This window comes from Camelus dromedarius, chromosome 26, assembly GCF_036321535.1.
Source record: "Camelus dromedarius isolate mCamDro1 chromosome 26, mCamDro1.pat, whole genome shotgun sequence".
Taxonomy (NCBI): Eukaryota; Metazoa; Chordata; class Mammalia; order Artiodactyla; family Camelidae; genus Camelus; species Camelus dromedarius.
The window spans coordinates 12,655,336-12,682,517 of record NC_087461.1 but is presented as its reverse complement, the minus strand read 5'-3'; the positions used below and the strand labels follow the sequence as shown (position 1 = coordinate 12,682,517).

Sequence of the window (27,182 nt, the reverse complement as noted above, 5' to 3'; positions counted from 1 at the left end):
GACCACCACATGCAAAAGAATGAAACTGGACCACTGTCTTACAGCATACACAAAAATTAACCCAGAATGGATTAAAGACTTGGATATAAGACCTGAAATCATATAACACCTAGAAAAAAATATAAGCAATAAGCTTTTAGACATCAATCTTGATGATGATTTTTTTTGGATTTGACACCAAAGCAAAGGCAACAAAAGCAAAAATAAACAGGTGGAACTACATCAAACTAAAAACCTTCTACACGGCAAAGGAAACCATCAACAAAAGGAGAGTGAACCTACCAAGTAGCAGAAGATATTTGCAAGTCATGTATCTAATAAAGGAAGACATACAGATGGCCAATACGTACACAAAAAGGTGCTCAACATCACTACTTATCAGGGAAATGCAAATCAAAACCATAATGAGATATCACTTTACATCTGTTAGAATGACTATAATTTTTTTTTTTTAAATGACAAGTACTGGTGAGGATAGGGAGAAAAGGGAACCTTTGTGCACTGCTAGTAGGAAGGTAAATTGGTAGAGCCACTGTGGAAAATGGTATGGAGATTCCTCAAATAATTAAAAATATAACTACCATATTATCTAGCAATTTCACATCTGCGTGAACAGAAGACAACAAAAACACTAACTTGAAAACATATCTATACACCCACATTCACTGCTGTATTATTTACAATAACCAAGATGTGGAGGCAAACTGAGTGTCCATTGATGGATGAACGGATAAAGAAATTGTTTTATATATATTATATATATATATATATATATAGCCATAAAAAGAATAAAATATTGCCATTTGCAATAACATGGATGGACCTTGAGGGCATTACACTAAGTGAAATTGGTCAGACAGAGAAATATAAGTACTATATGATTTCATTTATATGTGGACTAAAAAACAAAACAAAAAAATGAGCTCATAGGTACCTAGAACAGGTCAGTGGTGATCAGAGGTAGGGGGTAGGTGGTGAGCAAAAGGGGGTCAAAGGTATAAACTTTTAGTTATAAAATTAGTCATGGAATGTAATACAGCATGGTGACTATAGTTAATAATATTGTATCGCATGATTGAAAGTTGCTAAGAGAGTAGATCTTCAATATTCTCATCACAAGATAAAAAAAAAAGTTTTAACTATGTATGGTGGTGGATGTTACCTAGACTTCTGGGGTGATTATTTAGCAATATGTACAAACATTGAATCATTATATTGTATACCTGAAACTAATAATGCTATATGCCAATTATATCTTAATTTAAAAAAAAAATCCTTAAGTCTAGAAACCTTTTGGAATTTTAGAACTTTAAAAAGATGTATTTGTTAAATGATATTAAGTATTAAGTTGTATTAAAATCATACTTGCATTAAAATAAAAAAATTGCTGCATATACTGTAGATCCTCATGGGAAGAAATGAACATGAACAAGAATAATGAAAGCAACCTTAAAGGACTGAAGCCATATAGATGAGGAGGGTTGACTGGGACCAGATAGGGTAATAGAGATTATTAAGACTGCTGGACCAGAAGTCACAGATCTGGAGTTGAGCCCTGAGTCAACTCCTTTACAAATAGAAGACCTTGGACTATGAGTCGACTCTCCAAACCTCAGTTTCTTCTCTGTAGAGGCTGTGTGATGTAGGGATTAAGATCACACCTTCTGGAGCCAGCCTGCCTTAGCTTTGTAGACTTGGCCAATTAACTGACTCTTCCGGGCCTCAGTTTCTTCATCTGTAAAAGTGGGGTGAAAAGAATGTTTTCACCTATACTTTCAGGGTTCTAAAGAAAATTAAACAAGTCTTATAAAGCACTTCTAATAGTGTCTGGCACTCAGCAAGTGCTATAACAAATATTTGCTATTGCATCACCATTATGAAATCAAAGAATTGAATTGAATCTCTGCAGCTGGTTTTAGCACCAGCATTATAGGATGCTATGGCCTGAGTCTGTGGGCACTCTGCATAGCTATTTAAGGGAAATGCTGAGATCATGAAACAAAACTAATCCATAAATCAGAAATCCTGGATACTATCCAAAATTCTGTGTGAAGTCAAGGGTACAGATGGGAATTGGTGAGAACCCACGTGGGTCACAGCTGGCAACACCTGTCTCTGTGGGCAGGAGAAGAGGAAGATTTTTTTATATTGTTCAATATGACTTATCTTACAAGGAGAGAAAGCTTCTGAGGAACAGGAGGCTTTGCAAAGTGGGTTACGCGGTGTCATGGAGGGTGGGCTGGGTGATTGAGGGCCAAGTCCTTATGACAGAATCTATCTCTGAGACGTGAACATTGTGGTAGGAGAGAGGGCAGATGTGCAAACACATTTCGTGGGCCCTTCAAAGAAGCAATGACATATGGGCTCAGATCACTTTGGATTTGGGAAGGTCTCTTTGGCCTCACAAACTTTCTACAATTTCCTTTTTTTTTTTTTAATTGAAGCACCATCAGTTACAATGTGTCAGTTTCTGGTGTACAGCACAGTGTCCCAGTCATGCATATACATACATATATTTGTTTTCATATTCTTTTTCATTACAGGTTATTACAGGCTATTGAATATAGTTCCCTGTGCTATACAGCAGAAACTTTTTTAAAACTTATTTTTATATATAGTGGCTAACATTCATAAATCTCAAACTGTCAAATTTATCCCTTCCCACCCTCCTTCCCCAGTAACTGTAAGATTGTTTACTATGTCTGCAAGGCTGTTTCTGTTTTGTAGATGAGTGTCATAGTGTCCTTTTTCTTCTTTCTTTTTAGATTCCACAAAGAAGTGATATCATATGGTATTTTTCTTCCTCTTTCTGGTTTACTTCACTTAAAATGACGATTTCTAGGTCCATCCATGTTGTTGCAAATGGCATTCTTTTATTCATTTTTAATGACTGAATAGTATTCCATTCTTTTCAGTATATCACAACTTCTTTACCCAGTCACCTGTTGAGGTGCCTATGAAAGTTAAAAGCTTGACCATGTAGGGTTCATTCCTCCCACACAAAGGGGTGCTAGTGCCCTATGAACATCCACTGGATGAGGTGGCACTGCTGTCCATGGTGCCCTCCCTGTCCAGGGTGACCTGTGTGTGCCTCCATCTGAGGGGCATCTGCCCTGTCTGAACCAGCCAGGACTCCAGAGGGAAATGTCTCATTGACTGTGGACTCTTCTCAGAGCTGGTGGCACTCCCTCAGCAGGTGCACTGGCAACAGGGTTAACCAGTTGAAGTCCTTTGGGCTCTGAATTGAAATCAAGTTGTGATGACAACCATGACCTCAGAAAGGTTCTTCTCTATCAGGTTCCATTATTCACTCTGTATTCCATATCCTTACATGTGTGATCAGAGTTGAACACGATAGGTTTCACTTATTAAAGGGATAAACAATAAGAGAGGGGCTCATGCTGGGTGTAAGCATTATGTCACATGGAGGAAGGTGTCCCGGGGGAGATGGGCAGAGTGGGGTCAACCAGAGCTCCCCCTTCCCCATCTCTCTAGCTCTGGAAGTGAGTCAAGGTGAAAAAAAAAAAAAACATTAAGGACAGATTTGAGTGACTGGTGAGGCTAGTTTGGAGGCTTCAGTAAAAGATTATAACGACATAAAAAGGTTTGATCTCCATTCTCTACCAAGAAAAGACATTTCATAGCCCAGTGTGCAGCGCTGAGAGGTAAACTGTGAAAATGTGATGAAGGAAGGGGACATGATGATGAGGATGACTTAATATTTACTGAGCCATTGGTATTCCCCAGGCACAGTGCTTCCTGAACAGTAAGTACCCCATATTGATCTCACCACAACCTAATGAGATAGGGTCTATTCTTAGCCCTATTTTACAAAAATAAAATTGTCCAAAGAATATATAAGGTTATTAAGTGGCATTGCTGGGATTTGAACCAGTTTCCAGTTTACAGCCTGAATTCTCAATGACCACACAAGAGTCCCAAGCTGATTAGTCCAGTCCTACCCTCCCTAGTGATCAGCATCCTCCCCTCCAGCTTGGAAGAGGAAAGGAACTTGTAAAAGGGCAGTATTCTGAGAGGTGGGTCATACAGAGAGAGGCAGTCTCACCTCCAAAGTCTGGGTTCTGGAAGGAGTGATGGAGGGGCGGTAGTTGGCTGTACATTATGGATATGTTTATTGAACACTCTGGTTCCGGTCAGCACACATCAGTGGAACCACATTCCCAGGCCCTGAATTCAGCCTCACAGTGACATGGTGCCAATTCCCCTTTCCCTAAAGAGGGCTCAGTCAGTGGGTGATGGATGGGCAAATAAGAATTCTGTGTGACTTGCTCTGTTTTGTTTTGTTTTTTTGCCTCCAGGCGCCTTTCTAGTTCAGTGACTAAAAAACAAATCAATCACCAAGTAGAAATACAGTAGAATCCTAAATTTAGGTCTCGTAAACAGAAATACTCTTAACATTATTGAGAAATCTGATTTCAAGGAAAACACCATTTACCCCAAAGCTCAGTGAGTAACACAGAACTGAGATGACTTCAAGGGATGACCGTGTTCAGCCACCCCAAATTTAGACTCTGTCCATATTTAGAAGGCAAATGGTTGTCATAATCTTTTTATCATTACCACTCAGTTTTAAGGAAAAGAGAATTTCTAGAAATTTTGATTGCTGGAGGCTGGAGGTTCCTCTCAAGCTACTGGGCTGCTGATGTGGATTACCAAAGAGCCAGTTATAAGGTAGCACAATGGGTGGGAGGGTGATGAGCCTAGAAAGATGCCCTTGAGAGCTACGGCATCCTATTCTTCGGATGACCCCTGAAGATGACCTCTGACACCAGGTCTCTGCTTACAATAGGGCACACTGGTAACAGGGTTGCAAAATGCTCACTGAGGACGTCCCTCCAAATTCTTCCAACAGCTGACTCCTGTTAGCTTCTCCATGCCCGAGGCACCCCCTCACCCAATGGTCAAGTTAAACCCACTCCATCTTGAAGGTTATGGAGTGAGTAGCTCACACCAAGATTTTTAATTTAGCCAGCCCCAAACTACTCAAAACTTGAACTTGGAACAAAGTCATCCATCAGTGCCTTTCTAATGAAATTGGCTTAAATTAAGGCTTCATGCCCACATCAGAACCTGCTCATAGAAACCCAAACACAGCTGGTACCAGGCGCTTCTTGTGGGCAATCTCCACATCATGGTGACCAGCACAAAGGGGTTTTGTTCAGCTGCATATTACTCTCCAACCAAAGAATGGCAAAACTCCACAAGATGGGTCTGCTTACGTTTCAAGGCAAGTACGAATAAATGTGCTTTCTGTGGACTCCTTATCCAGTGACTCCTGCAACCGATCCGATGCTCACAAGCCAGGGCGGAAGAGCAGGAACTCAGGCGTGGTGTGAGGTTTGGAGGGAATTAATCAATGTAATCAAAAGCACACAGCTCTTGGGCAACAGGGTCACGCGCCTGCTCTTTCTCGCGACAGGTGCGTCTGCTCTCCAACAAGCCTGTGGCGCTCAAAGGCGGGGGGAGGGGTGGGCAACCAGCAGTATCACCTGAAAGTTGTTCAGAATCAAGCCCCACCGCGGGCTTACAGCATTAGAAACTCGACAGATGCAGCCCAGCCGTCCACAAGTAGCAAATCGTCCGCTGGCCCTAACATAAGCCTATGTCTGATTCTGGCGCGGAGCGGTGGGGGGCGCGCAGCTCGGTTTCCCCCCCCGACACCCCTCCGCCGGCCAGGCCCACCCGACCGAACTGTCCCCTGCGGCGCGAGCCCAGGGCGGCTCCGGGCGCCCCCAGCAGAACCCCCCCCCCCCACCATGGGCAGCCAGAGCGCCAAGGCTCCCCGGGGCGACGTGCCCGCCGAGGTGGCAGCAGGCGCCCCCCCCCCCCCAAGGCCAACGGACAGGAGAACAGGCACGTGAAAAGCAATGGAGACTTGTCCCCCAAAGGTGAAGGGGAGCCGCCCCCGGTGAACGGAACAGCGGAGGCAGCCGGGGCCGCTGGTGATGCCATCTAGCCAGCACCCCCTAGCCAGGGCGCTGAAGCCAAGGGGGATCCCCCCAACAAGGAGACCCCCAAGAAGAAGAAATTCTCTCTCAAGAAGCCTTTCAAATTGAGTGGCCTGTCCTTCAAGAGAAATCGGAAGCAGGGTGGGGGCGATTGGTCTGCCTCCTCACCCACAGAGGAAGAGCAGGAGCAGGGGGAAGTCGGTGCCTGCAGCGAGGAAGGCACTACCCAGGAAGGGAAAGCTGTTGCCACCCCTGAGAGCCAGGAGCCCCAGGCCAAAGGGACAGAGGCAAGCGCTGCCTCCAAGGGAGGAGACACAGAAGAAGAGGCAGGGCCCCAGGCCGCAGAGCCGTCCACTCCCTCGGGGCTGGAGAGTGGCCCTACACAAACAAGCGAGCAGAATGAGTAGCTGGGTGGGGGCAGGTGGGTGATCTCTAAGCTGCAAAAACTGTGCTGTCCTTGTGAGGTCACTGCCTGGACCTGGTGCCCTGGCTGCCTTCCTGTGCCCAGAAAGGAAGGGGCTGTTGGCCCCTAGCCACGTTCCTTCTCCTCCTCTCCCTCCTGTGGGTTCTCCCATCATCCATCTGGTCTTCCTCTTAAGGCCAGTTGAAGATGGTCCCTTGCAGCTTCCCAAGTTAGGTTAGTGATGTGACATGCTCCTGCCCTGGCCCTACCACTCAAGAGGCAATTGTTAGTTTTCTTCCCCAATTCTTTTCCAAGTAGGCTTTGTTTACTCTCCAAATCCCTGAGCCAGATGTTGGGGTGCCTATACTCCCAAACCCTGAGTGTCCAGCCTTTCCCTGTTGAGATTTTAGTCTCTCTGGGCTGTGCCTAGTGGCACCTGGGCTGGGGTGGACACTGCCCCTGTCTAGGTTTTTATAAATGTCTTACTCAAGTTCAAACCTCTAGCTTGTGAATCAACTGTGTCTCTTTTTTGACTTGGTAAGCAAGTACTAAGCTTTGGGGTTGGGGGGAGGTCTGTAATGTGAAAAAACTTCTTGTCTTTTTTTTCCCCCCTCCCAGTGTTGTAAATAACTTTTAATGGCCAAACCCCAGATTTGTACTTTTTTTTTCCTAACTGCTAAAACCATTCTCTTCCACCTGGTTTTACTGTAACATTTGGAAAAGGAATAAATGTCGTCCCTTTAAAAAACAAAAACAAAAACAAAAGCCTGTGTCTGAGAATTAATGCACTGTATCAAAATGCCCCCTTGAATGAAGCTCTAAAGGAAACTAGAAGAAACCTCGTTTTGAAATCAAAGAAAAGTAGCAGAAAAAGATTTTGTTTGGGTAGACGTGAGAAAGATTATGTACTGGTGAGAGGAGAGATATATTTGATTGAGTGCTATGAGTCATTTTGGCAGTAAAATGGACTTTTTTTCCCCCTTGTCAAGATATGTCATTAAAAAATAAGAAAAGTATTAGGCATCTGTTTTCCAAGAAAAATGACTAAAGCCAGAGTTACTTTCTATTTTAACAATTTTGCTAGGTTATCAGTAATGTTCCTTGTACATTTCATGAGCTTACCTACTGAAATAATGCTTAGGGTTCTATGTTGCCTTAGAAAGAATATAAAATATATTTCACTTGCCAGTAAGATTATTCTCATAAACATACCCTGTTAAATCTAAGCGAGTTTACATGTTAATCTACTGCCCCCGACTCAAGCTTTGTTATGTTAAAAAAATTTTTAAATGTCATCTTCTGTTTCACATTTTCTTTGCCTAGAAAAGATTTCCTTTGGTGATTATAGAGAAAAGTGCTGACATATTGGCCTTTAAACTTCCCAAGTTTGCTTATTTATGAGCATTTCTGAGCTAGTGGGTCTTGCTTCCAGGTGATCTATATTATACTGGTTTTGTTAGAGTTGATTCAGAATCTGACATTCAGTAATAGAAGGTAATACAAACCATCACATTGAAACTAGATTTTATTATATTTGTTTGTAATTTAGTTCGCTTATGGTTTATAATCACACACACACAATATATTTTTGACATCAAAGAATTTGCAGCAGATTTTATTCCAATAGACATCTGTCCACTTCAAATACAACAAACATCTTTTATTAGGGAAACAGTATTTTTTGAAAGTTTTACTAGAATTAATTTAGAGTTTACTAATTACTAAAAAGGTGTGAGTTCCATCACGGTGTTGGAAACTAAAAACACAATTTCAATTAAGGACAACCTGACATTTATACACTACAGGAGTAAAATTGCATTATACAAGTAATAAGTTAACAAACTAAAAGACACAGACTTCACCTAAGATAAAAATATTTAATTTACATGTCACTATAGAGTAGAACAAAAGAAATAAAATGAAGCCATAGAAATTGATTTCTGAAGGATTTTGAGACTCTTAAATCTTAATATTTTGTTCATATATAGCCAAGAGTAAGAGGGAAAGCCAACCTAGGGTCAGTCCAAAGTTCTGCAGGAGAAACATCAACCAGGGTCGCCGTGTTTGAACATGAGTCATTTCAGGAAGCTAAAAAAAGAACAAAAAACCAGAATAAGATCCAGATATATTCACTGCTGGGAAAAGTTTGGTGGGAAAACATGAGAGACTCTGTTATTCAGAACTCAATAACCTTTCAAATTCCCCAAACAGTTACAAAATGTTTAATATGTACTCTTACCAAAATTTTAAAACGTAAGATAAATCATGCCATTTGAATGTGATTAGAAGGATGCTAGTGATGCCAGGAGTCTTATAATGACGTAGTTATCAGCTGAAAGCAAACCCAACTCTTCTTACCTTTATTTTCAGAAAATGCTTAAGTGGGAAACAGATAATGGATGAAAGGTAGTGTTTTTTGACTGTGCAGTAAATGAAGCTGCCAAATGCACTGAGTGTTACATAGCGTTTGCTTCTTTTCAAAATGATGACCGAGGTCTTCCTGACCTTTAGAAGAATAAAGACATCATCTCCTAAGACTATGTTTTATTCCCAGAGAGAGAAATGGCAGCCGTTTTATGTTTGTCAAATGCCGTAACGCCATTTAGAGGGAAATGCGCACTCAAGCATCTGTGTGAAGTGCCTCAGCGTGTTTCTGTCTCACATTTTTTTTTTTGAATCCCTCAACCTGTGAAGGTCAGAGTGACTCTCTTTCAGGACAGTCATTTCCATTGGAGCACAGGCTCAGGTCAACATGGATTGGAGACCGAATGTTGGCATTATTGACATATTGGGCTGGATCGTTCTTGGCCGTGAGGGTTCTGCTGTGTATCATAGAGGGTTGGGCAGCACTGCTGGTTTCTATCCATTAGATGTTAGTTGTGCCTCTGCCACAACCAAGAACGTCTCCTGACGTTGTCAAATACACCCTGGGGGGTAAAATTCACCTCTGGTTGAGAACTACTGGATTCTTTTACCTACTGAGGAAAAAGGTCAAACATAAAACATGCAAGGGCTTTTAGAAATTTGGCAATGGAAAACAGCCTTATGTATTTTTAATGCCTGTATGGAAGCATCCTGAATGTTCTGTGTGGGTGTGCTTGAGATGGATAGTCCTCCATTTTAATTAGCAAAATCGATGGGAGAAGGATTAAGATTATTGCAACCTACCACCTCACACCTTAGCATGGAGCAGTGGGGAAAAAAGAAACCAAAGTAGGACCCAAAAATGCCCTCCCAGATGGATAGCCGTAAGTTATGTGCCATTTGGGTATTTTTCTGCTGTGTTTAAACATGAGGTTAATTAACCGTGCTACTTTAAAGAAATCCTTCATGGTTCATTATAAATTTAAAATGATATTTTGAACATCCATAGAATGCAGTATGTGTTCTCGAAGAGCTTGCAATTGAGAGTATTTTTGAGAGATTAACAAGCTCTGTGCACTGGAGTTCCCCATTACCTTTACTTCTCAATAGTTTATAAGCAATTTTCAATAGTTTACTCCAAGACTGGGCAACAGGGACAATGGGTTTCCTTTCTTCTTAGTAATCTGTATCTCAGACTGTATTTCTGAGACACATTTAAGCCATCTCTGGTCATCATTGTAAAGACTCAAACGTTGATTAACCTTATTTTCAAATACTGAAATAAGACACGGTGTTTTTCCCTCTCCTCTTTGTTCTTCACATGAGATCATTAATAATCATTTACAAGATGTGGCTGAATTAAAAGCCACACCTCTACTCACCTCTACTGTCTCTAGGGCCACCTGGCTGTTGTTCATCTTTGATAAAGCAGTAGAAGTAGTTTCTGGAATGATTCTCTTGACAAATGCTCATAAACTACGGGTCATCTACTGAACCATCATGCTTACTTGGAGCTAATTGTTGTGGAGGCAAAATATTTCAGATAAGATACAAACACAGTGGTGAAAACAGTTCCACTTCAACGGATAGATCTTGGGATACACTTTCACACCATCAGTGTCTTAACGAACCTACATTTGAGTTGGCTTGTTTTCTAATTCCCATCTTTGCCTCAAACTTCCACTCAGAATCTTTGGATGGGAAGAAGTAGGTTTGATTAGAGTAGATTTAATAGCAAAAAAAATTTTATATACAAAAAACACTGAGATAGAATTTGTGTCTTGAGAATTCCTGCCCTGACTAAATCCAAAAATGCCACAATTTTTAAAAACAATTGTTTGATCAATTATTTTTCTCACTAGCCTAAGCTTATAGACCCTCCATCTGCTTATCGTGTCTAACACATGTTAGAATTGAATATGTATGTTTATAAGAGCTTCTAGCCTCTGGCAATGGCCCCACTCCCAGTGAGGAAACCAAGCATCCTTTATTTTGATTAAGTAGAGAGCATCACCCCCAGGAAAACATCATGAGTATTACACAGCTCCAGGAGCCACCATTCACATGAAATACAATGTTTTCTTTGGAGTTTTGTAATAGCTTCCTTGCTTTTTTTTTTTTTTTTAAAGATCAAAATAACTGGCTCTGTGATAACTTTCCCTTGAGGGAAAGATGTGCTGCTAGAAGTCAGTCCCTGATCCTGTGTCTCTCAGGATGCTCCGGCTGAAAGTCCAATGCAGCGTTTACTTTCATTGACATCCATTGTATCCTACCCTTTCTCATGTCTTCCCCCTCTCCTATTTACTCCTCCTAACACTGCAAGAGATAAAATCATTAACTCCTTTTAGTTATGAGGGAACGTTGGCCCAGGGAGGATGATAACTTATCCAAAGCCACATAGATGTGATGTCAGAACTGGGACAAGAAGCAAGGTCATCTCATTATTGTAGAGGATATACAAACATCCACAAAGACCACCTTTATATCTAATCTAATTTTCTGAAATTCACTTCTGTCTATTATGGCCAGTACATTTCTAATGAATTAGAAAAAAATGGAAAATGCCAACACTAAAAATGTCCAATTAGGCATAAACTAGTCACTGCATGTGATGAAAACATACAATAGAATATGTGGATATCATGCTCCCTTTGTCATAGAAGATATCACGTGACTGATTCTATGTTTGTTTTTTTTTTAATGAAGGTGCTGGGGATTGAACCCAGGATCTCCTGCGCGCTAAGCATGTGCTCCACCACTGATCTATTTTCATCTCCACCCCCCAATCTGTTTTTAAGGCAGAAAATATGTACTTGACAAAAGCTATAACAACAGACTAATTTTTTATACCTATGGAGACAAACAATGAAAATCAATATTTCAAAAAAGTTTAAGGAGATTCTCATCTGGTCTGGAAGCTTTGATCTTAATTTGGGTGAACTGTCTGAACTTTCCTTGTCTGCCTCATTTGGTAAGAATACCCAGCTAAGCTTGCTTTTGAGACTACTTGGCACTCTTTTGGATGACTATGGATGACATGCGAACCATAATCTCTCTTGGATACATGCTAAAATACCAGAGAGTTCTACAGAAAGTCTTTCCAAAAGGTACAAATATAAAATGCCAAAGCTCAAACTACATCTGATTACAGCATTTCACTTGCTCTGAATCCATCCACGTTTAAAAAAAAATCTTTTCAGTCAGCAAGTTTTGAAGGAAAATAAAGGTCCATATGAATTAATGTTTAAGAGCATATATTTTGCTTTTTCTCTTTTTAAAATTCCCAACAAGAGTTTAAATGCCACCATTTCCCTCTGGCTGTCAAGAGAGAAAAGTCCCCTTTTCCTCCAGGGCAATTAAATTCTGTTACTGAACAATTTTACAGATCTTGATTTATACCCTGAGAGTAGAGCGGGTGAAATGATAGATTAAGTGTGATAACATTGAAGTAAAAGATAGAAAAAAACAAGAGAAGAAATGTTAGCAAAACAGCCTTGCCCAGAGGTAGTATTAGGAGAAATGTTGCTAAGAGTCTTCCCAGATATTTGGAAACCTTGAAGTAGAAAGTAATTTCCTTTTTTACCTCCATGCTTAGCAAGTCCCTCAACTCAGATCAGAGACTGCCTAGACATGAGAGTCAAGGAGCTGTAATTTTCTGGAAAATAATCTTTAACTAAGAGGCAACTCTATAACATACTATTATTAATTTTTTTAAAAAAAATTCAATAAGGTACAAGAAAGAAATTCCCTGAGATGCATGAAGTCTACATATTGACTGTGACTTGTCTACAGATAATGGTCCCTGCAAGTTCTATTAATGAACTGAGAGGTAGTTATGACGGTCAATTGCTAATTAGGATTTCTGAACATTTTAGAAAGTGATAGTAAATAAATATTTTAAACTTGAGTCCATCCCCATAATTGTATTCCTAGTCAAGGTGAAGCTTTAGAATGGATGTTCACAGAGAATGTTAGAACACATCAGGGAGGAAAGTGGATAAATACTAACATCATGTACCATATAGTAATTATATACGATAAGGACTTATCACAAAGGGTCTATAAACCATCCTTGGAGACTAAGATTTTTTTCTCTCCTATACTTCACACTCTTGTTCCATACAAAGACTTCTCTGCCCATTTCCATCTGTATTCTGAAAATGGTTTCTTGATGACATTAAAGATATACTACTGGATATTTCAATGTTTACCTGCAATATGGTTCATAAATGTACATCCTGAAAAAGCTGAAGATCCAATGTTTCTACAAAATGCTAAAAATTTCAAAGTCCTTTCATTGTTAACAATCCACAATTCAAATACAGAAATTAAATGTTCATTTATTGAAGACACTTGGTGATGTCTCTTATGAAGGCAAATTGCAATTCAAGTATTTTTCCTCTCAGGAATGCATATCTTTTGCCATCATCAACTTTCAAGAGAAGTGATTTGTTTATCCATTCACAAAGCACAATTAACAACTGGTTTCAGAGGGACTCTAAAACCCATTACACACAATGAGTCAGGTATATTAAATATCTGCATTTGACAAGAAGACCCATGCTTGTTCTCAAGAAAAATGATGAGGAAAAGAAACCTCCGAAACTTCTTTTGCAGGATGTCCTAATGATGCTTAATCCCTTTAGGGGATTTACATATTCCATGGACTGGTCTACCTGTCACATTTGCAAATGGTTTAATTTTATCCTTGCAGAAGACTCACATCTAAAAACAAAATGGAAACTTGTAAATGGAAGTCACCATTTGGCTTGCAAATCTGCAATGATCTGTTTGCATGTGCAACTATATACTTAAAAGGTTGAATATCAAAGACCTCTGGTTTCTGGTATGGCACATAAGATAATTGGAAGTCACCAATTTGTCCCAACTACAAGTGAAAAGCTCAAAAATCAACCACTCTTCTTAGAAATGTCAAAGAAGTGAGGTCACAGGGCAAGAAAGTGCTGGCGTAAACACTGGAGAGAAAGACAAGAAGATACAGAGAACCACAATTTACTGGAGGAGAAACCACAAGCAGAAATGTTTGTGGGAATAAATGCCAGGGTGGGGACACCTGAACTATAACTGATGAATCATTAGAGGCTCAGTGCAGACTAGCCTAAGCGATAAAACTTCAGGGAGACCCAGTCTTGGGGGTTTCCCGATGCTTTTGTGAAGTTTTCTGCCTGGAGCCCCACCAGATTCTCATAGAGAATATCAGAAAAACCACCTCCCCCTCATGCTTCCAGCAGGAGGAGGATAAAAGGAGCCATTTTGAAATATGCCAGAGCATTTTGTTGTCCTTAAAAAAGCCTGGCCTCAGGAGAATCTCTCTTATCAGAGCCTAACCCGCTGGGGTTTGGGGAGAGCCTGATCTACCTGAGGAAGGAAAATACCCAACCTTAGCCCCCTTCTCGCCATTCCATCCTACCTAAGCAGGGAGGGGACAAGAAATCCATGGCCCAGGTGCACAGGCTCGCCAAAAGACCTAGAGATTTAATGATACTAACTGCTATATATAAAATAGATAAACACCAAGTTTATACTGTATAGCACAGGGAACTAGATTCAATATCTTACAGTAACTTATAATGAAAAAGAATATGAAAGGAATCTATGTGTGTGTATGTATGACTGAAACATTATGCTGTACACCAGAAATTGACACAACATTGTAAACTGATTATACTTAAAAAAAAAAAAAAGACAGAGACCTAATCACAGGGCTAGAGAGCACTTTTCCTCCCCTCCATGCCTCATACTACATTACTAAAGGCCTATTTACCACAGTTCCTTTTCCCCAGTATACCATGTCATCTTTTCAACAAAAATATCAAGGAATGCTAAAAGGCAAAACACAGTTTCAAGAGGCCAAACAAGCATCAGACCTAGAGTCAGTACAGCAGGAAATTTGGAATTAATAGACCAGGAACTAAAATATATATATATATATTTTATATATATATATAAAATGCATGTTTGTGTGCATGTGTGTGCACATATGTATGCTCATATAATAGTGAAAGGAATAACAGTAGTGACACAAGGGGTGGGACAGATGGTTTAGAAATATTTTCTTATTATAAGGTACTTAATGTTACCCATGAAGCAGTACAGTGTTATCTAAAAGTGGATTTGGATTAGTTGTAAATGTATACTGAAAATTTTAGGGCAACTACTTAAAAAACTGAAAAAAAGAAGTATAATTAATGTACTAAGACATGAGTGAAAGTGGAATCATATAAAATGCTGAATTAAACCCACAAAAGGCAGAAAAGTATAGAAAACAAAAATGACAACAAAGAACAAGGGTAACAATTAGAAAACAGTAACAAATATAGAGATATTAATGCAGCCTTATCAACAATCATTCTAAATGTCAATGGTAAAATTTACCCATTAAAAGACAGAGATTTTCAGACTGGATCAAAAACCAAGGCTCAACTGCATACTGTCTACAAGAAACTCACTCTAAATACAAAGACACATACAGATTAAAAGTAAAGGGATGGGGGGAGATACATCATGTTACTACTAATCAAAAGAAAGCAAGAGTAGCTATATTAATTTCAAACAGAGAGACTTCAGAGCAAGGAAAGTTATCAAGGATAAAGATGGGCATTACATAAATAAAGAAAAAAAAAGTCAATATTCCAAGAAGACATAACAATCTTTAATGTGTATATGCCTAACAACAGGATATCAAAATGTGTGAGGCAAAAACTGATAAAACCAAAAGAAGAACTAGATGGAGCCACTATTACATTTGGAGACTTTAACACCCGTCTATCAGAAATGGACAGATCCAGGAGGCAGAACAGTAATAAGATCACAGTGGCACTGAACAGCACCATCCATCAACTGGATAAAATTAACATCTATAGACGACTTCATCCAAAAACAGCAGAACACACATTGTTCTTAAGCTCACATGTTACATTCACCAAGATAGACCAAGTTCTGGAACATAAAGCTTAATAGGAATCATACAATGTCTGATCTCAGATCACAATGGAATTAAACTAGAAATTAATAACAGAAAAAATAGCTGGAAGATCCCAAAATACTGAAGACTAAACAGCACAGTTCTAAATAACGTGAGTCAAAGAAGAAATATCAAGAGAAATTAATATTTTGAACTAGATGAAAATGAAAATACAATCTATCAAAATTAGTGGGATTCTGTGAGTACAGGGAAACTTAGAGAATTGAATGCATATATTAGGAAAACAAAAAGAAAGATCTAAAATCAATAATATAAGCTTCCAACTTAGGAAACTAGAAGAACAGAAAATTAAATCCAAAGTAAGGAGAAAAGAAATAATAAAAATTAGAACAGAAATCAATGAAATTGAAAATAGGAAATCAATAGAGAAAAATAAAGGTTGATTCCATGAAAAAAGCAATAAAACAGATAAATCTCTATAAGGCTAACTAAGATATATAGACAGAAGACACACATTATTAATATCAGAAATGAAAGAGGGGACATCACGAAAAATCCATGGACAATAAAAGGGTAATAAAGGAATATTATGAATAATTCTATGCCCACAAATTTGATAACCTAGACAAAATATACAAATTCCTTGAAAGACACAATCTGCCAAAACTAACATATGAAACAGACCATCTGAATAGGCCTATTTCTATTAAAGAAATTGAATCAGTAACTAATAACCTTACAAAGCACCAGGTCCAGATGTGTTCAGTGGTGAATTCTATCAAATATTTAATGAAGAAATTAAGTCAGTTCTCTATAATCTCTTCCAGAAGAAAGAAGCAGAGGAAGTATTTTCTAATTCATTCTAAGGGGCCAGCATTGTCTTAATACCAAACAAGACAGAGACATTACAAGAAAAGAAAACTACAGACCAATATTTCTCATGAATAGAGGTGAAAAATCCTCAACAAAATATTAGCAAATCAAATCCAACACTGTGTAAGAATTATATACCACGACAAAGTAGGATTTATTTGAGGCATACAAGGCTGGTTCAACATTCAAAAATCAATGAACGTAATCTACATTACAACATCAACTGGCTAAAGAAAAATCACATGATCACATCTACAGATGCATAAAAACATTGACCAAATTCAACACTCAGTCATAAAAAAAAAAAACAACTCCCAGTAAACTAGGAATAGAGGAAAACGTCTTCAAATTCATAATGAGTATCTATAAAAAGTCAACAGCTGACATCCTACTCAAAGGTGAGAAACTTAAAGCTTTCCTGCTAAGATCAGGCACAAAGCAATAGTGTTTCCTCCCACAACTGCTTTTCAACATTGTATTGGAAGTCCTAGTGGATGCAATAAGAGAAGAAAAGGAAATAAAAGGTATATAGATGGGGAAAGAAGAAATAAAACTGTTTTTATTTGTGGTTGACGTGATGATCTAGGTAGAAGATCCAGAAGAATCAACAACAAATCTCCTGGAACCAATAAATACTTACATCAAGGTTGCAGGATACAAGGTCAATATATAAAATTCAATTGTTTTTCTATTTACCAGGAATGAACAAGTGGAATTTGAATTAAAAACACATTACCACTTATATTAGCACCTAAAAATGAAATACTTAGGTAAAAATCTAACAAAATATGTGCAAGATCTATATGAGGAAAACTGTGAAACTCAAATAAAAGGTGCCAAGGAAAAACTGAATAAATGGACAGATATTCCATCTTTATGGATAGAAAGACTTGATACTGTCAAGATGTCTGTTCTTCACAACTTGATCTATAAATTCAATGCACAATCCCAATTTAAAAAATCCCAGCAAGTTATTTTTTGGATATTGCTAAATTGATTTTAAAGTTTATATGGAGAGGCAAAAGACACAGAATAGCCAACACAATATTGAAGGAGAAGAATAAAGTTGGAGAATTTGATACTACCCAACTTCAAGACTTACTATAAAGCTACAATAATTAAGACAGTGTGGTATTGGCAAAAGAACAGTCAAATAGATCAGTGGGGCAGTGTGGAGTATCCAGAAATAGATCCAAATAAATACAATCAATTGATCTTTGACAGAGGAACAAGAGTAATAAAATAGAACAAAGACAGTCTTTTCAACAAATGGTGTTGGAACCATTGGACATGACTCACAAAAAAAAAAATCTATACACAGAGCATATAACTTTCACAAAAATGAAGTCAAGATGGATTACAGATTTAAATGGAAAACACAAAATTATAAAACTACAAGAAGGTAACACAGGTTAAAACCTAGATGACCTTGAATATGGTGATGCCTTTTTAGGTAAAACATCAGAGACATGATCCATGAAAGAAATCACTGATAAGCAGAACTTCATTAAAATTAAAATTTCCTGCGCTGCAAAGTATAATATCGAGAGAATGAAAAGATAAGCCAGAGACTGGGAGAAAATATTTGCAAAAGACATATTTGATTAAAGACTGTTCAAATTAAAACTCAACAATAAGAAAACAAACAACCCAATTTTTAAAATTGGCAAAAGATTTAAACAGACACTTCCCCCTAAAAAGGTAGAAGGTATAAAGATGGCAAATAAGCATATAAAAGGATGTTCAACATCATATGTCTGTAGAGAATTTCAGATTAAAACAGCAATGAGATACCTCTACACACCTATTAGAATGGCCAAAATCCAAAACACTGACAATACCAAAAACTGGCAAGAATCTGGAGCAATAGAAACTCTCATTCATTGCTGATGGGAATGCAAAATGGTTCAGCGACTTTGGAAGACATTTGGCAGTTTTTGTTTGTTTGTTTGTTTGTTTGTTTTGCAAAACTAAACATACTCTTATCATAAGAGCCAGAAATCACACCCCTTGTTATTTACCCAAATATATTGGAAACTTATGTTAACAGAAAAGCTTGCACACAGATGTTTATAGCTGCTTTATTCATAATTTCCAAAACTTGGAAATAACCAAGATATCCTTCAGTAAGGGGATAGACAGGTAGCACTTCCAGAAAATGGAATATTATTCAATATTAAAAAGAAATGAACTATCAGGATGTGCATAATACTAAGTGAAAGAAACCAATCTGAAAAGGTACCATACTTTATGATTCCAACTCTATGACATTCTGGAAAAGGCAAAACTATGGAAACAATAAAAAGCTTAGTGGTTGCCAGGAGTTAATTGAAAGGGAGTGACAAAAAGGCAGATCACAGAGGATTTTTAGGGCAGGAAAACTATTCTGTATGATACTGCAATGGTGGAACACATGTCTTTTGTCAGAACCCACAGAATGTACACCACCGAGCATGAACACTAACATAAACCATGGACTTTGGGTGATAATGATGTGTCAGTGTAGTTTCATCAGTTGTAACAAACATATTATTGTGGTGCAGGATTACATAGTGGGGGAAGATGTACATGTGTGGGTCAGATGTTATATGGGAATTCTCTGTACTTTGCACTCAATTTTACCATGAACCTAAAACTGCGCTGAAAAATAAAGATTACTAATTTAAAAAAACCCATTTCCCAGTTACACTAAGCCCATTTCAGGCATTTGACAGGACAGTCATATGGATGTGGCCACCATTGTAGATGGTGCAGACAAAAAAATTTTTTATTATGTAAGGCCAATGAAAATTAAAGAAGTACTCAGCACAAACCACAGGCTTACTGAAAGAAAGAAAAAATTTAATGGTTATGGATCTTCTGGTATTGATTACAAATCTAATGATATGTCTTCTGTTCCACCTACACATTCCTATAACTCTAAATGTGAAAATAGGTGGGAAAAAAGGAGAAGTAAGGAAAGCTAAAGGATATTTTGAGTTACTGGACTGTTTGGTGGCTACAGCCAAAGTAGACACAGCCGTTTCAAAGCCTTTTATTTATACTCAGGACGGGAAGACTTTTTCCAAGTATTTTCCATAGTCTTATTATCTAATACAACTAGAGTTTTTAAAAATGGTTATCACAGCTATGAAGAGCCACTGGAACATCTCAATATTGTTAAACATATGAAAAAAATTTAACTTTTGAATATTCACTCATCCACATATTTACAACAATGTTAATTTTTCAGTTAGTTTTTTCGACTTTTGAAGGGTCATTTGATGATTATTCAATTATAACGTGTTATCTAAGAAATTACTACAAAGAGACATGTAGGAGTTCTTCTGTTAAATAGATAGGTAGGTAGATTTATTACAGTTGTGAATGACCCAAAAGTCTATCCAGTGCTTGCAAAACTTAACGCTCGGTCTGTACAACTTTTTATCTATGCACTGTCTCCAAGAAAATTTTCAAAAGATGTCATCCATGAGATTACAACTTGCTGAAAAACTGGTAGAGTAGAAAGACTATTTGGCCTTTATGAATCCAAGAAATAGATGGGCTGATTTTGTTTGTCTTTCTTCTGCCATGTGTTGTCTGACCAACTTACTCATTTTAGTGAATATTCCACCACAGATCCAGTCGCAATGCCTTTTTGCTTTTCTTCCAGATTGTTAACATAAGTGGGCAGGCTTTTCATAGCAGGGATCATCTCATGCATTCAATAAACTTTAGATACATTGTAAACAACCTATGTTAGTCCTGATGGGCAAACAAGGTTGTATTTGGCATTCACTGTCACAGACTTTACGAAAACACCTTGGAAGTTGCTATAGTGAATGAAAAATCACACGAGAATCAAATTTGTCATTCAGTCTTCATTAAGAATTTAAGAAAATATCATCCCTTCCGACTTTGAAAAATAATAGAGATTTATTTACTTATTTTCATCAATAGGTTTATCTATTCATACAATTTAAAATTGAGGAAGAAGAAAAAATAGTGGATAGAACTGCAACACATTTCTGTTTCCAATGCATTTAAAAACAAAAGAAGAGAAATGGGATTATGTGATTAATGATGGAATCCTTTTGTCTTGTAAATGTTTTTAACTTACACAATTTTATTCACTATAGTATTACATTAAAAATTACTGCTTATAGTTCCAGGAGAAGATGGCGGAGTAGAAGGACGCTCGCAGGTCACCCTCTCCCACAAATACACCAAGACCCACATCTACAGACCCACTCAGCCAACGAGAGCACCTGTGGAACTCCGACAGAACATCGCCCTCTTCAAAAGATAAAGACGCCAAAAATCTGGTAGGAGAAAAAGAAAAAAGAAAGAACAAAAGGCAAAGCAGCGCGGGACGGGTCCCGTGGGGACGGAGCGGCAAAGGAGGACTGGCGCTCGCTCGCTGGGTCTCCTCTCTCCAACTGAGAGGCCAGCGGGACGGAGGGGGAGCCTCCGAGGCTCGGATCTGTACAGAGCAGCCCTTGACTAACAGAACTAAGTTAAACGGGCACAGAGCATCCCCCCCACACCCAGCCTGAGACGCCGGCCGGCAGCCGCGGGCAGGGCCAGGCTGCACAAGCCGGGCGGAGGACGGAAGCGGCTGCACAGAGGCAGCCCCGGGGGAACGCAAGGGGCTGCGCGCCGTGGCTGTGGGTGCACAGGGCAGAACAACCTGGGCCCTCCATAAAACAGCAAGGTTGATGTGCTCTCGGGGGAAGGGTGCACACCCCCATCTCTGAAAACCCGCGGAAAGTTTTTGGGGGAAGAGAGGCGGGGCTCAGGCACAGCCGCCATATCCTCCGCGCTGAGCACCCAGGCGGGGGCGGGGGCGAAACCTGCATCCGCACCAAAGGGCTTAGCAGCCTCAAAGGCCAGACTGAAACCGGCCTGCAGCCCGGGGCAGATAGGATCCTTCCATCCTGGTCCCTCAGAGAACTTGCTCCACAAAGACAAACAAGGAGCTGGGTGTTGGCTCGGAGCAGGGACAGGGCTGTCCCTCGGTCTTCCTGGAGCCCACCCGCGGAGCGCCGACCAGGGCGGAGCACGCAGCCGCACAGAGAGCGGAACTACCGGCGGAGCAGGTAGAGGGAGAGCGGGTCCCCCCGCCTTTCGGGCAGGAACACAGCCCCTGACCGAGGTGCTGGGAGGGGGCACGACCCGCCCTCCTACCCGGCCAGTCTGCAACATCTGACTGCGGCATCCGGAGGGGCAGCGACCCGCCCGCCCACAGCAGAGAGCTGCACCTGACCCAGTGTTAGGAGGAGGCGCGATCTGCTTGCCGACAGGTGCTGGGAGCGGCACAGAAGAGGGCGCCAACGGAGGGCCTCTGAAAACAGCAAGCTGAGCTTCCAAAACAGGACGAAGACAGAAAGACCACATTAAAAGCACACAGACTCCAGGAGAACACCGACAACCCCCCCCCCCTTTTTTTTAAATCTGTTTTTACCTGCTCTATTTTCTATTACTCTCTTAATCTTTACTTCTTAATTCATTTCTATTTCTCTTGGGTTTTGATGTCCTGCTATTGATTAGACACAGGTTTCAAATACATTTATTCATCTCACCCCCCCTTTTCTTTGTAAAGGTTTTAAAAGGACGTCTCAACCCGATTAATACTCTGTTTCAACTCACTCTTCTATCATTCATTATACACTGTTTTCAAACCCTCCTTCTCCCTTCTTTTAAAATTCTTTCTCTCTCTCTTATTTTTTTTCCCTAAGTTCTATTCCTAAATAGGCATCACATAGATAAAATCCTTAAGGACCAAAATAAACAACTGATACTCCATAAACCACAGTGCCAAAGAGGTATGAGCAAGATGAAGAAGCAGAAAAACCTTTCCTAATTAAAAGAACAAGAGAAATCCCCTGAAAGAAAGATCAATGAAATAGACATCGATAGCCTACTAGATCAAGATTTCAAAAAAGGAGTGATCGAATTGCTGAAGGAATTAAAAGAGATAGTGTTTAGAGATATAAAATATGTCAAAAATGAAATTGAAGCTATAAAGAAGAGCCAAGTAGAATGGGTAAACTCATTGACAGAGATGAGGAATGATCTAATAGCTGTGCAAAGCTGACTAGATAATGCAGAGGAACGAATTAGTGATCTAGAAGACAGGGCAATAGAAAGCACCCATTCAGAAGAACTACAAGATAAGCAAATAAAAAATAATGAAAACAGCATAAGGGACCTATGGGATAATATAAAGCGTCCCAATCTTCGCATAATAGGGGTCCCAGAAGGAGAAGAAAGATCAAAGGGGATTGAAAAGGTTTTTGAAGAAATCATGACTGAAAACTTCCCAAACTTAAAGAAGGAATCAGATATCCAAGTACAGGAAGCTCAGAGGGTCCCAAACAGGAAGAACCCAAATAGACCCACACCAAGACATATCATAATCAAGATGGCCAGAGTCAAGGATAAAGAAATGATTCTAAAGGCAGCAAGAGAAAAGCAAAGAGCAAGTTACAAGGGAACCCCCATAAGGCTCTCAGCTGATTTCTCTACACAAACACTACAGGCCAGAAGGGAGTGGCAAGATATATTCAAAGCCCTGAATGAAAAAAAGATGCAGCCTAGGATCCTTTATCCAGCAAGGCTATCCTTGAGGATAGAAGGAGAAATAAAGAGTTTCACAGACAAAAAAAAGCTGCAGGAGTTTAGCAACACTAAACCCATGCTAAAAGAAATATTGAAAGGGCTATTCTAAATAGAAAAGCAGCAGGATGCTACAGAAATGAGAAACACACAACTGGAAAGGTGATAACTCATGAATTACAAATAAAGTAAACATGAAATTATAAAAGAAGACATACAAATCACTGAGAGTGGGAGAGGGAGGCAGGGAAATATAGAATATTTTTTCTTTCTTTTTTAATTTTTTTTAACAGTAGGATGGGCTTGAGATCATGTTACTATCAGTTTAATAAAAACAGTTATAGTAATGGGTTGATAGATTTACAAAAAAGGGTAACCACAAGCCAAAAATTTACAAAGGAGTCACAAAAATTAAATAAAATCCATGATAATACAAAGGAAAATTACCAAACCACAAAAGGAAGAAGAAAGGAACAAAGAGGATATACCAATTCAACTGCAAAAATAAGTTCAAAATGGCAATAAACACACATCTATCATTAATTACTGTAAATGTTAATGGACTAAATGCTCCAGTCAAAAGACACAGAGTGGCAGACTGGATAATAAAGCAAGAACCTTCAATATGCTGCATACAAGAGACCCACTTTAGGGAGAAGGACACATATAGATTGAGAGTGAAAGGATGGAAAAGGATATTCCATGCAAATGGAAAAGCCAAAAAAGCAGGTGTTGCAGTACTGATTTCAGACAAAGTAGACTTTAAAACAAAGGCCATAAAGAAAGATAAAGAAGGACATTTTATAATGATTAAAGGAGTGATACATGATGAGGATATTACACTCGTTAATATATATGCACCCAATATAGGAGCACCTAAGTACATACAAGAATTACTAACAGAGATAAAGGGGGATATTGATGGGAATACAATCATAGTTGGAGATTTTAACACTGCATTGACATCACTAGACAGATCTTCCAGACAGAAAATAAACAAGGCAACAGAGAAATTAAATACTACAATAGAAAAACTAGATTTGGTGGATATTTTCAGAGCATTACACCCCCCAAAAATAGGATATACATTCTTTTCAAGTGCACGTGGAACATTTTCCAGGATCGATCATGTACTTGGGCACAAAAGAAACCTCAACAATTTTAAGAAGATAGAAATTATCTCAAGCACCTTTACTGACCACAATGCCATGAAACTGGAAATCAACAACAGAGAAACAAAGGAGAAAAAAAGGAAAGCATGGAGATTAAACAATATGTTATTGAAAAAACAATGGATCAATGAGGAAATCAAAGCTGAAATTAAAAAATACCTTGAGACAAGTGATAATGAAAGCACAACCACTCAAAACCTATGGGACACAGCAAAGGCAGTGCTAAGAGGGAAGTTTATAGCGATACAGGCCTTCCTCAAAAAAGAAGAACAATCTCAAATAAACAATTTAACCCACCACCTGAGTGAATTAGAAAAAGAAGAACAAAAAGCCCCAAAAAGCAGCAGAAGGAAGGAAATAATAAAGATCAGAGAGGAATTAAATACAATAGAGATTAACAAGACCATAGAAAAAATCAACCAAACCAAAAGCTGGTTTTTTGAAAAAGTAAATAAAATCGACAAACCTCTGGCCAAACTCACAAAGAAGAAAAAAGAGAGAGTACAAATTAGCAAAATAAGAAAGGAAAATGAAGAAATTACAACAAACAAAATAGAAATACAGAATATCATACGAGAATATTATGAAAAACTATATGGAACCAAACTGGATAACCTAGAGGAGATGGACAAGTTTCTGGAAACATACTGTCCACCAAAACTGAATCAAGAAGAATCTGAACACTTGAACAATCTGATCACTAGAAAGGAAATAGAAATAGCAATTAAAAACCTCCCTACAAATAAAAGTCCAGGACCGGACGGCTTCACCGGGGAATTCGACCAAACATACAAAGAAGAACTCATACCAGTCCTTCTCAAACTCTTCCAGATGATTGAAAAGGAGGGATTACTCCCAAACTCATTCTATGAAGCCACCATCACCCTGATACCAAAACCAGGCAAAGACACTACAAAAAAAGAGAATTATAGGCCAATATCACTGATGAACATAGACGCCAAAATCCTCACCAAAATTTTAGCAAATAGAATCCAACAACACATAAAAAAGATTATACATCATGACCAAGTGGGGTTCATCCCAGGGACACAAGGCTGGTTCAACATACACAAATCAATCAGTGTAATACATCACATCAACAAGAGAAAGGACAAAAACCACATGATCACCTCAATCGATGCAGAAAAAGCATTTGATAAAATTCAACACCCATTTATGATAAAAACTCTCGCCAAAGTGGGCATAGAGGGAACATATCTCAACATAATAAAAGCTATATACGACAAACCTACAGCCAGCATAGTACTCAATGGTGAAAAACTCAAAAGCTTCCCACTAAAATCTGGGACAAGACAAGGATGCCCACTATCACCACTCCTATTCAACATAGTCCTGGAAGTCCTAGCCACAGCAATCAGGCAAGAGAAAGAAATAAAAGGGATCCAAATTGGAAAAGTAGAGGTAAAAGTGTCATTATATGCTGATGACATGTTACTATATATAGAAAACCCTAAAAGGTCCACACAAAAGCTACTAGAGCTGATTGAAGAATTCAGCAAGGTAGCAGGTTACAAAATTAACGTTCAAAAATCAGTTGCATTTCTTTACACTAACGATAAATCAACAGAAGAAGAAAGTAAAGAAACAATCCCCTTTAAAATAGCACCCAAAGTAATAAAATATCTGGGAATAAATCTAACCAAGGAGGTGAAAGAATTATACACAGAAAACTATAAACCATTGATGAAGGAAATTAAAGAAGACTTTAAAAAATGGAAAGATATTCCATGCTTTTGGATTGGAAGAATCAATATTGTCAAAATGGTCACACTGCCCAAGGCAATCTACAGATTTAATGCAATCCCTATCCAATTACCCAGGACATATTTCACAGAACTAGAAAAAATCATAATAAAATTCATATGGAACCGTCAAAGACCTAGAATTGCCAAAGCATTACTGAAGAGAAAGAAAGAGGCTGGAGGAATAACTCTCCCAGACTTCAGACAATACTATAGAGCTACAGTCATCCAGACAGCATGGTATTGGTACCAAAACAGACATATAGACCAATGGAACAGAATAGAGAGCCCAGAAATGAACCCACAAACTTTTGGTCAACTCATCTTTGACAAAGGAGGCAAGAATATACATTGGAATAAAGACAGTCTCTTCAGCAAATGGTGTTGGGAAAACTGGACAGCAGCATGTAAAACAATGAAGCTAGAACACTCCCTTACACCATATACAAAAATCAACTCAAAATGGATTAAAGACTTAAACATAAGACAAGATACAATAAATCTCCTAGAGGAAAACATAGGCAAAACATTATCTGATATACATCTCAAAAATTTTCTCCTAGAAGAAATAAAAGCAAGAATAAACAAATGGGACCTAATGAAACTTACAAGCTTCTGCACAGCAAAGGAAACCAGAAGTAAAACAAGAAGAAAACCTACGGAATGGGAGAAAATTTTTGCAAGTGAAACCGACAAAGGCTTGATCTCCAGAATATATAAGCAGCCCATATGACTTAATAAGAAAAAAACAAACAACCCAATCCAAAAATGGGCAAAAGACCTAAACAAGCAATTCTCCAAGGAAGAAATGATCAATAGGCACATGAAAAAATGCTCAATATCACCAACTATCAGAGAAATGCAAATCAAAACTACAATGAGGTATCACCTCACACCAGTCAGAATGGCCGTCATTCAAAAATCCACAAATGACAAATGCTGGAGAGGCTGTGGAGAAAGGGGAACCCTCCTACACTGCTGGTGGGAATGCAGTTTGGTGCAGCCACTATGGAAAACAGTGTGGAGATTCCTCAAAAGACTAGGAATAGACTTACCATATGACCCAGGAATCCTGCTCCTGGGCATATATCCAGA

At 38.8% G+C, this 27,182-nt stretch overlaps 1 protein-coding gene and 1 pseudogene across 1 annotated transcript in view; one reads left to right on the top strand and one right to left on the bottom strand.

Moving 5' to 3' along the window:
- Window positions 1–5,777: 5,777 nt before the first annotated feature.
- Window positions 5,778–6,599, top strand: LOC105090622 (MARCKS-related protein-like; annotated as a pseudogene).
- A 1,732-nt stretch (window positions 6,600–8,331) lies between these two features.
- Window positions 8,332–27,182, bottom strand: part of SLC39A12 (solute carrier family 39 member 12) — a 62,881-nt gene continuing 44,030 nt past the window's right edge. The window contains 1 exon segment of the mRNA XM_010981962.3: window positions 8,332–8,460. Within this exon segment, the coding sequence (XP_010980264.3) occupies window positions 8,332–8,460 (129 nt within the window).